At 40.1% G+C, this 12,108-nt stretch overlaps 1 protein-coding gene across 1 annotated transcript; it reads right to left on the minus strand.

Moving 5' to 3' along the window:
• Positions 1-5,038: 5,038 nt before the first annotated feature.
• Positions 5,039-11,610, minus strand: RAB19 (RAB19, member RAS oncogene family). Its single transcript, XM_042469469.1, is given in 6 exon segments — positions 5,039-6,573; positions 8,832-8,868; positions 8,870-8,937; positions 8,940-8,976; positions 8,978-9,009; positions 11,409-11,610. Coding segments are annotated over 6 exon segments (642 nt in total). The 3' UTR covers positions 5,039-6,307.
• Positions 11,611-12,108: the final 498 nt, after the last annotated feature.

The raw sequence follows: 12,108 nt of genomic DNA on the forward strand, positions 1-12,108 counted from the left end.
CAGGTCATGGCCATGAGTTTGCCGGAACTAAGCAGAGCAGTGCAGAATAGGGAGTCTTGGAGAGGGTCTCCATGAGATAAGATCGACTCGAAGGGAGTTAACAAAATACCAAGGTGGTATGTGGTTCTGGATCAATTGATACAAAATTATAGGATCCATATGCCTGTGGATGTGGTGATGGGATTATGCAGAATAACAAAAAATATACATGTTGGAGGATTGATAAAGAGAAATGAGTACAAAACTATGGAAGCCATTCATGTATACCATCATGGCAAACAGAGACATCATTAAGTTCTGAAACACACATTGAAATACTTGGAACATCTTTGAAGGGTCTAATTTGTTTTAAATGTTTATTGCTAATGTCTCACAGCCAGGAATAGATTATGTTTAAACAAGAGTTAGAGGGCAACATCTAGAGGTGAGGGAGGAAGAATGCAACCATTTGTAGTCCGTGTGGATTTGAGCTTGTATCCAACCTGAGTCCTAAGCAAAAGTGAGGTAAGACATCAAATTCTATTGACTTGTGCCAGGAATCCTTGGTGCACATTTATTTAAGAAATGTGTACTCTTCCTTTCCTGATGGCTCCCTCGTATGAGAACATTATTAATGTAGTTCATTAAATGTCTTATGCATCTAAAGTGAAGCATGGACATATACTGCTCCCACTTGCCAGACTGATTGAAGCCAACCCAAATGATGTACAGACAGTTGTGTGCATGGAAGAACATAATCTAGTACAACACTCAAGAATTCCAGACACTTCCCTATACAGTATATCACTGCAAAGCCAAGGGAAAATACAAAACTCATGTCACATGCACTAAGCTTGGAGAGTTCTGTAATGAATGGTGAAGCCAGCAGCTTTCGTTGGAGCCAAAGTTCAGGAGGAATCCAACTACAAACATAAAGATCCATCAGAGGGGACTATACCCTCTTAAAATACATTCTTAAAAGTTCCTTTTGATAGCTCGTCCATAGGTGTTGCTGGACTTCCAATTTCAGAAGCCCCTGCAAGCATGGCCAAAGCCTCTAGTGATAGGTGTTCAGGTACTCAAAAGAGTGACCTACCTCACAAGTTGTGAGAATAAAAGGGGGAGGAGGAGAGCTCTATATGCCACCTGGAGTTCAGTGGAGAAAAGGCAAAATAGAATCATAACAAATAAAAAGTAAACCAGGGCAGCAGCATCACTAGAGGGTGCGGGGGGTGCGAAGTGCGCCAGGTGACACCTAAGGCGAGAGTGACACCACTGCTCCATATGTAATGATACTGTAATTGGAACGTATAATTTTAATTTTTCTAGTTTTATGTCACAACTATCACCATGACATTCAATGATATGCAGGAATTATGATCAAGATGCTGCCTTGAGTCCCTATATTGGGAAAAAGGTAGGATATAAGAAAATAAAAGAAAAATAATTAATTAGTAACAGTAGTATAAAAGCCATTACTAAAGATTCTGTATTGTGTGGTAAGGGATAGGAAGGGTGAGACCGTGAGTGACACCAACCCTAGTGATGCCACTGAACCAGGGTTTTTCTTAGGCTAACTATGGCCCTATACAGACAGGCCAAAATAAAGCTGCTTCGAGTCACATTGGAGGCATGCTGTTTCAATGATGCATGCGTCCTAAGAGTCCGGAAGCTACGCCAAAGCTGCACTCCAGTCCTTAGGACTGGATGGTGGCTTTGGGGCGGCTTCCAGACTCTTAGGACGCATGCATCATTGAAATAGCATATTTCCAAAGTGATTTGAAACAGCTTTCTTTTGGCCTGTCTGTATGGGGCCTATAATTGTTCTCTTAGAGGACTATATAATGGTAATACAGTGCTCCATGATGAAGGGCATGTGTGCCTTACCTTTTTACAATTCCTACACACATCTGACTTAAAAAGTGACCTGTACTTAAGTGTTGTCACTTGAGGCCCTTTTATGCTACACAGTTACAGCACTGTGACTCCACTTTAACTGCCGTGGGTCCATCCCATGAAATCCTGAGATGTGTAGTTTAGGATGAGGTATGTTGAACTCTCCGCCACTCTCCTCAGTGGACTACAAATACCAGGACTCCACTTGATGTTGCCATGGTAATTAAAGTGGGATCATAGTGTTAGAACTGTGTAACGTGAAAGGATCCATTGAATGAATTCTGTTCTGGATTCTAGCCACTCCATACTATCTCCTTTTCCATTCAATCCATTCTTAGACCTCATTAACCAATTGCCACTGTTGCTCTTTTGGGGAGAGGAACGGATCCACTTACCATTTCCTCCCTAAAGATACAGGTAGCATTCAAGATCCTTGTTATAACAGCTGAAGAGTCCATTTCCAGAGCCAGGCACACAAACAAATGCTGCTTGTGACTTGTAAACTCTTGTACAATTTGGATCCGATCTTTCTTTCATTTAAAATATATTTTTTACAAAATACAAATTCAACAAATAACATCTCTGCACATCAAATAGTCATTTAACATTTTACAGCATTTATCATTCCTACCCCCTCCCTCCAATATTATCAATATAATACATTTGTTGGTATATACTTCAAAATTGAACTACTTTGTATCTGTTTCTTCTATTTTCAAGACTTTTTATTTCACATTCCACCTCTTATCTGTAACTGACTGTGTCTCTTACATAAATTATAATTCATCATTCTATACCTCCTTAGAACTGTTTCATTTTATCCATTTTCTGGTAATACTATTGATTGACAATGCTGTTATCCCAGTCATTCTATGATTTATATACAGTATCTTACATTTCTGGCTTTTCCTCTTCTTTAAATCTCATGAGTAGTTAATTCCTGTGTACAGAATTTATTATACGGCCCCATTTCTCTTCTCAGAAATCTATCATGTTACTCCAATCTTCTTTGTACTTTCTCAGTAAATTTTCCTTTAATAATGTTGTCAGTTTGTCCATCTCCATCATTTCAAACCATTTGAAAAGCCAGTTATAAATTGTTGAAGTTTTTCTTCTGGATCTGGTCTTTCTGAAAACTTGTGGCTCCTTCTAAGAGCCCACCTTGGTTTGTGTGGCCTGTTTTTTCACCCTCCTGTGTAAATTTACAGTGCTCTATAAATAAAGCTTAATAATAATAATAATAATAATAATAATAATAATAATAATAATAGGGCATGTTCCATGTGGACACAAAAGACAGCCATGTTAATGGCTGCTTCCAGCTTATGTTATTCCCTTCCAAGGAAGGCTAGGACATCCTCCTCCCTCTTGTGCTTCTTCTAGTAACTGAATACTATTTGATTCAAGCATGCTTTTGGCAACTAACTGCTGAGGTTTTTAAAGTAGTGCTATGATCCTCTGATGTAAACTTAATAATCCGTTTAATTGTGTGTCATTATAGCACTGTGCTTTTAAATTCATTTTTAAAAAACTAATAATTCACCTTGCTGTCAGTTTGGGAAGAATGAGTTATAAATATGGTATTTTGCATTTCTGCAAACTGTAAGATTCAATAGTGACTGCTGCTACTCGTGCTTGGGTTGCATTCTCACAGACATATATCAAAACCAACTCCAAGCATTGAGTTTGCTGTTAGCATATAATGACTATGACACATCCGCCCACTATGAGCCCTCTTTTGTTGGGTGCCTCCAAGTCACTTTTGACCTATGATGACCTTAAGGCAAACCTATCATAGGGTCTTATTGGTAAGTTTTTTCAAAGGAGGTTTGTCATTGCCATCATTTGTGACTGAGACTGTGTGACTTGACCAAGGTCACCAGTAGGTTTTTATGCTCCAGGAGGAATAAAACCCTAACTCTGGCTCTCAAACCACTACACCATGCTAGCCCTTTCATAGTACACAATTATAATGGTATGATTCCACATTAACTGCCACGGCAACATCCTATGGAATCCTGGGATTTGGAATTTAGGGAAGGGCATTGGAGCTCTCAGCCAGAGAACTCTAGCACCTCACCACACTACAAACCCCAGAATTTCATAGGATGTTGCCATGGCAGATAAAATGGGTTTGTAGTGCTACCATTACATACTAAAAAAGGGCCCAGTGTAGCATCCAATGTGATAATGTTCATAGGAAAGAAAGGTAAGCTTTCTGTCACAAGGTGCCACAGTCCCTATTCTTGTTGCATGTTTATTTCTCTCCTAGGTCACTACCTGCACATTGGTTTCATTTAAAAACTTAGAACAAAAGAATAAAATCCACTCAAAAATCTGCTGGATATCATCATAGTGTCGGGGAGAAAGGGGTTTGAGAGAGGCTTTGGTATGCAAGTGCAGCCATCCCTCTTTACAAGCTTTACAAGCTTTAGGGGACACGCGCCTAACCATGACAATTTCCAGGTATCAATTCGATATGCCCTGTCAACTGTGTATTTCTTTCTAGCTCTGCTGCTTCAATGACACCAGTTTTAGCCACAGTGGAAACAGCTCAGTTTCTTTTCACTTTTTTATTGAGACTGCAATTTCTCTTTACAAGATGCATCAAGTAAAATGGGAATCTTTCTGCCTCTTTCACAGGGGCTCAGTACAAATTAGAAACATTCGCCACTGCTTTTTTGGAGCTCCTGAACATTAGAGTAACAATTTTCCTTTTATATTTCCTTTAAAGGAATGAGTAATAGAGGAACAAACAAATATACATTTTCTTAAATTGCAAACGTCTAGAGCCAGGCACACCACACAATAAAAAGCCCACGCTAAAGATGCTTCTGGATTGAGCAAAGCACGTTTAAGTGTAGTTACAGATTTAAGCACTTGCTTCGTGTCTTTAGACCCCTTTTATTCCAAAATTGACTGCCTAACAATAAGACCCATATATAGAGACTTCCCTTCCTGTAAAATAAAGATGTTACAGAATTATTTCCAATGAAATACTTTGCCAGAGTGTGCAAGATAGAGGAACTGGCAAAGAACCAAGAAAGAGAAGACTAGCTGAAGTAGATAGGATTAAATTTATTGGCTAATATAATTCTCATAGATTCAAAGGGTTCATCACTTCCATTACAAGAAAAGATTAACCATTCATTGCCTTCCCACTAATACCTAGCATCACAATAAGTACACACAGTTCCCAACATTTTTCAGATGAATGGTTGCAGAAAATTTCCTATACTCACTTTTTGATAATATTAAAGGTCAATGTCAACTCTAAAGCACAGGGGGGAAATCTGTTTCCACAGTATTTGGAATGTTTTTTAAGCAGTAATATGTTACTTGTGGTTTATGAAAACGAACTATTTAGATTTTTAAAAAACACTTTAAGACACAAAAATAACCAAAAATTCCCCAGGAGCAATATTCTAGCGTAATAACTAAACATTGCTCATTACACCAGAAAAAATAAGCTTGCCAGTAATTACATTTCTGCAAAAATAACACATTGAAGGTAACACTGTTAAAATGTGTTATTTCCCTGCCCCCAAGTTCCCATGCATCCACAACAAAGAACAGTCACCTTGGCAACTGCTGTTTCAGTATATCTAAGTTTTGATCCATGCTGTTGAAGTGTTTGTGAGAGGTCCAGCCACCATCACAGATAGTTGGAAAACTTGGATTTACTAACTTCAGTCAAGCGTTCTATTTCAAAGAATAGAAAACTTTCCACACACTCTTGTTAGTTATAATTCTTTACTGTCACAGCCATTCACAACTAGTGCAGGGACTGTACAAAGTCAGAACAGGAAAAAGAAGTGGGAACGACACATAAAGTTGCTTATAAAGATCAGTGGTTGGTGGCAATAAGAGGCAGAGCAAATCCTATGTAAACTGAAGACCAGCTACATCTAGACTACTAGAAAGTACTGGCTTGCTAGGCAAGAAACAACTGCAACCAATCAAAACCACTTATTTAACATTTAACCATACTAATTTTGTTAATCACTATCCATACTCTTTTGAGCTAAAATATAAAAGATAGATGTCACAGTGCTTAAGAGGTAAACACACTTTTTTCCACTGTCACTGTTGGAAGCCAGTAGAAGCCTGACAGGACAGCTCTTCACAGAACCTGAAAGATGTCCACCTGTTTCTTAGAGGTATTCACCATTCTTTTCCAATGATAGTTTCTCATAGTTTCCAACAGATATTCTTCTCTTCAGTTGAAAGATTGCATGGCCACTGTGAGCCATGGCAGCCTGCCAGGACCATCAGAAGAAAGAGAAGCAGCATTGGCTTCAGGAGAATGACAATAAGCTAAAACTGCTTGTCTCAAATATACGGCAAACACAAGGCTAGAAGGAAAATTCTTCTTGTAATAGTGTAGGCTTCAGGAATCATGTTAGTGGCTTTCCTCCCTTGGAGCATTTCATCAACATGAGCAATTGGAGTTCTCAGCTTGACTGGCAATCACTGGCCTGGTGTCCAGATGGATGTTTTCTGGAGGGCCACTCTCCCCATGAAGCTGTAAGGTATTCCGAGCTATCAGCTCTTTGGCCATTAGGATGAAGACCTCATCTACATTTTGGGCCTCCTTGGCTGATGTCTCCAGTACAGCCAGAAGGCCATGCTTCTCTGCCAGTGTGCAAGCATCTTCAAACAGAACTTGCCGCTTGTCTGCTTCATCCGCCTTGTTCCCTTCAAATTGGATTTAAAATATTTCAGACTTCCAACAACTTTGTGAACAAATTCAATTAGCAAGAAATTTGATGAGCCAGACCAAAAAAACACCTCCTTGACAATGGAGTCACAGCTGATCACTTAATGATATCTAACAAGACCTAAAGGACTATAGAGAACTATGGAAGGTGCAGTGATTGAAGCAGGACTGGAGTGGGAATCAAGTGTCCTCCAGATGTGGTTGGGCTGCAGCTCCCACCAGGCTTAGCCAGCACAGACAGTGGTGAGGAATATTGGGAGCTACAGTTCAGAACTTTGGAAGGACTGCATGATTCCCATCCTTGGATTAGTGTTGGATCAGGCCTAGAAAGAACTAGATTTGAATCTCCACTTAGTGATCAAGTAGAAATAATGTAGTTGGACAACACTTTAACTGCCATGGCTCCATCCTACAGAATCCTGGGATTAGTAGTTTTGTGAGGCAGCAACACTCTGTCAGAGAAGGCTAAAGACCTTGAAAAACTACATGTTCCCCAAGATTTCATAGGATGACAGCACTTAAGGGGATGTCAGACTGTGTTTATTCTACAACTGTTGATGTACACCACTATCTTAGGGTGGCTTTACACTGCCAGAACAATCCAAGCTGTTCCTGGAGTTTTTTTGGCCCTGAAGCTGCTCTGAATTCCCCATGGCCTGCGGTGTTCCTGCTGTGCCACCTGCACGGCAGGATGCTATGTAAAAAACTGCCAGTCATCACTCTGAAGTGCCTGGATTTTTTTGGAAGAACAGAGCAAATGGTGAGTAAATTCTATTTTATGCAGGGATGACCCAGACTCACTGCAGGACTGCTTCCGGTGTAAGACTGCCACAGTTGAATCAGACCTTTGGCCCTGTGTCCGAAGACAGGGCAATGTTGAGGGCGGGGGGAAGAGATTCATTTGGCCCATGTAGACATGCCATCCTCTTATCTAACTACTTCACAGGATTGCAGAGAGGATAAAAATGAGAAGGTCACTGTGTATTTTCCTTAAGCTTTTCTGGGGGCAAGGCAGCAGAATTAAAAATAAATAAATAGCTGACAAAGCATTGAGTTCATCTAGCTGTAAAAGCAGTGAAGTGGTAGCTATTTTTTCAAAATGTACCCTTTCTTCTCTTCCTGAATTTTCTATGTTTCCAGATTAGCAATTTTTTTTAAAAAAGTCATAATTTCAAAACAGTTCAACAATCCACATGTTAATTGTCCATGTTTAACAACGGATTGCTAAACTGTTTTAAAATGTGAATGTCCTGAAATACGGTAACAGTCCTTCCCAAACAGTTTTGGCTTAGAATTAAGTTAAATCACATTCAGCAGCCTACATCTACTAGTAAGTTTTGCTTACAGTTGAGAAAGAATGCTTTCCTTGAGTTTGTGTACAAGTTTTCTTCTATATCATTTCCAAGGTAAGCTGAAAATATTGTTGCTGCATAAGAAAAGGATAAATTGGCGTCCCTCTAGCCCAGGGGTGGCAACCTGCGGCCCGCGGGCCGATGTGGCCCAGCAAGGCCTTGGGACTGGGCCCCAGCCTGGTCCTGCCGCCGATGGCCGCTGGAGCCTTTGGCCTATCAGGAGGAGCGGGCAAGGGGGGGCAAGTGGCAGGCAAGGGGGGGCAAGCGGCGGGCAAGGGGGGCAATTGTCTATAGAAGCCGCTGAAACAGGCATTATAATTAAATTTTTTAAAAATCAGCATTTTGTTTGCGTGTCCTCCTTTTTTTAAAAAAAAATATGTCCTCCATTTGAAAATTTTCCTACATTTGTCCCAGTTTATTTTATTTAATTTTTTTTATAAAATTATTTAATTATTATTTTTGGCTTCGGCCCCCCAGTTGTCTGAGGGACAGCAGCCGGCCCCCGGCTCAAAAGGTTGCCTACCCCTGCTCTAGCCAACGGGAGTGAAGGTGGACTCTGTTTGAACATTGCTCATGATGACAATGTCCTTCAAAGAGCTTGCAAAGTGAATTTTTTACTATAACTCCCGAATCATGCCTGCAAGCTCTTTTTCCGGCTCTTCTGAAGTAGTTGTTTAGTGAGGTGCAAGATAGGTATACTCACTCGCAGTGCTGTCTTCCTACAACATGCTTCTTACCCTCGGTATCTCCATCGGAGGCTGTTGTCTCACTTGCCTAATGATAGAGCTAAACCGATCTTTGATTCCCTTTCCTGACTGTGTGTGTTCCGAAGATGCAAAGGAAGATGGAAATGTATACTCTGGATGGGAGAGTTCAGCACTTACCAATCAACATCAGGACCAGATTAGCTGCACCGTATTTTTTCAATCTCATGAATCCAATGAGGTATAGACTCAAACGTGGATCTCCTGGTCATATCATAGGCAAGATAGCACCATGGGCACTACGATAATAACTTTGGGTTATTGTCGCGGAAGCGTTCTTGGCCTGCTGTATCCCACCCTGATCTGGAAAGGAAAATGGTAAAAGAAAGCTTTATTTCATGTATACAAAGCATGTGCACATGGCTCATCCAAACTATGTTTGCTCTGAATCTGAGCAGCAAATGGCATGTTTCCCAGCCCCATGCAGCAAAATCATATACTCTCCAACTCTCCCAGTTTGGCAGAGAGATCTATCCTCCCACTTTTTCAGCTGCTTTAAAAATGTCCCAGTTTCTCTCTCGTCCTCCCATTTCCCCCTTTTGCCCTCAGTTTACGTCAATTGCTGCAAACTGAGTTCATAGTGCAAAAGTGTTTTTGTACTCAACTTAGCAGTAGGCTCAGTCTAAAGCAAACTGCTGCAGCCTCATCTAGCTTGTGTGTTCTTCCTCCTTAATAACATTTTGCTATGTTTTCCATACTGTAATGTTATCTGGCCAGATGTGTCCAGGTTTTCATTTGGAAAATGTTGGGGGGTATGAAATCAAAGTGCATAGTAAGCAAAACCAGTCCAATTATGTTGGCACTGAAGGAAGGAAATCCCAGAAACACTTTTCTCTATACTGTAGTAGTAAAAATGTACAGTAATAGCAACAAATTAAATAACTGAAACTGATTAAAATTTGTTACTCTTCCATGACATTCAAACTGCTTTAATACAGTTTAATAAGTACCTCAAGTTCCATTTTTTAGCATAAAGATAAGCTAAAAATATAATGAATAAATGTGAAATAGTTGCAATCTGCATTGCTGAAGGGCCTACATATATAGATGAAATCACGAGGTGCCTATTGTTTCTTTCTTCCTGGTTCTCTGTTTTTTGTTTTTGCAAAATTTCAAAACATAGTTAAATCTCATAGCTGAATAAGGACATGAGGTTTACGTACATGTGATCACCAAATCCAGCTGCTAAATACCCAATATTTCATATTGCCATGATCAGGAAACTCCCCTTTGAAACTAAAAAATAAATTCTTTCCAGTCTATAAAGCCATGTTTGGAAATGGCACACAGGTTTTTGTTGCAGATTCCTGCATGGCAGGATGTTGAACTGGATGGCCTTTGTGGCCCCTTCCATTTCTTAAGACGCTATGAAAGACATAATTTTTGTTATTGTGTGCTTTCAAGTAACTTTTGACATGTTGACCCTATCATGGCGTTTTCTTGGCAAGATTTATTCAGAGCGGGTTCACCATTCCCTTCCTTTGAGGCTCAGGATGTGTAACTTGCCGAAGATCACCAAATGGGTTTTCATGGCCAAGCAGGGACTTGAATCCTGGTCTCCAGAGTAGTAGTCAGTGTTCAAACCACTACACCATGCTGGCTGTCAGTGAAATATACAGACCTGTATCCAATTATGTATGGAGCCAGCATGGTGTAGTGGCTTGAGCACTGGATTATGGCTCTGGAAAGCAGGGTTTGAGTCCCATCTTGGTAATGTAAACTCACTGGGTGACCTTGGGCAAGACACTCTGCCAGCCTCAGGGGAAGGCAATGGCAAACCTCCTCTGACAAAACTTGCCAAGAAAATCCTATGATAAGTTCACCTTGAGGTCAACACAAGTCAGAAACAACTTGAAGGCACACAACAACAACAACAGCCAAATTATGTAATTATACAAACACAAAGCCAAAGCCAATAAAACCCAATGCACAATAGATTACAGACATAATTTTTAGGGCCAGCGTCAGACTCTGAGCTATATTCTGACAACCTTCTGTACATTTTTTCCTGCTTTATGTCTTTTTTTTTTTGTAGTGGATAACCAGCATTATCAACTAAGCATCTGTCAAGATGTTCACAATGTGACTTTGGACTAGTCAGTGTTTCAGACCTATCCTACCTCACTGGGTTGTCATGAACATAAAAATGGGAAGGAGAACTATGCAAACTGGCTTGAGCTTTCTGGAGGAAATGCTGGATATAAACACAAGTTAATGAAAAATACAGTGAGCCTTTGGTATCCACTGGTGTTTGGGCCAAAATCTGTGGATACTTAAGTCTAGTTAAATACAGTGGCATAGTAAAATGGTGGTCTTTATATAAAATGGCAAAATCAAGGTTTGCTTTTTGTAATTTACATTTTGGGGGAATATTTTCAAGCCACAGATGCTTGAATTTGTGGACAAAGAATCCGTGAATACACAGGGCCAACTGTATGTCTAATAATTACTTTAATTAAGTGTCTGATTTGAAGAATAGACTCTTTCTTTGTTTTTGAGTTGCTGGAAAGACCATTGCAGACTAAGAGAATCTAGCACACTGAATAAAGCATTCATTGATGTGCTGTAATACAGAGTGGAGCTTTAGCAGCAATCCTTGATATGGGTTTTGTGGAACGCAAATACATCCCTTCTTCTGCCTGTGAAAGATTGGAGGAAATGATGATGATAGCTTACTCTTCTAGTAAGAGACCGTACCACTTACCTTGACCTTCTTGCCATCAATCTCTAGCGAGCGCACCGTGAAGTCTACTCCAATAGTGTTCTGCTGCTTTGTATGGTATTGCCCTGACTTGAAACGATGGACCACGCATGTCTTTCCTACATTTGAGTCTCCAATCAGGATGATCTTGAACAAGTAGTCAAAGGCCTCATCCACCTCAGAGTCTGAGAAAGCCATGATCGTCCCTCTTGACTGGAGCCTTGACTTGGTCCTGGATTCAACACAGGGGAAAAAACTGTGGGAATGCAAGAAAGAACCAAACAACTAAAGGCAAGCACATCATAACATGTTTAAGGGCTTAGGTTCTCCCAGACTGTGTTGTATAACACAGAAAGAGAAAGGATATTTGCTTTTCTGCTTCTGTTCTGTTTTTTAAAAACATGATCATTATCAGATACTACTGTTAAAGATAATGGAAAATTTCACTGAACTGGTGAGTAGCAAAGGTGATGTCAATGGGGAAGTTTCCTCCGTCCAGTAGGTCTTGTTTCCATAATTACAGATTATGCCAATTTAGTTCTTTCCTTTTTACTCACAAAAGGCTCAGCCTACTGCAACCAGGGTTCAGGAATAACTGGCCTTTTAGGTTCAGAGGCAAAACAACAAACATTTGAGAGGACTTTGTAAAGATTTTTTAAACTTAAGCATGGACTTTTTAAAAGAATAATCATGACG

The sequence above is a fragment of the Sceloporus undulatus genome, chromosome 5 (assembly GCF_019175285.1).
Source record: "Sceloporus undulatus isolate JIND9_A2432 ecotype Alabama chromosome 5, SceUnd_v1.1, whole genome shotgun sequence".
Lineage (NCBI taxonomy): Eukaryota > Metazoa > Chordata > Lepidosauria > Squamata > Phrynosomatidae > Sceloporus > Sceloporus undulatus.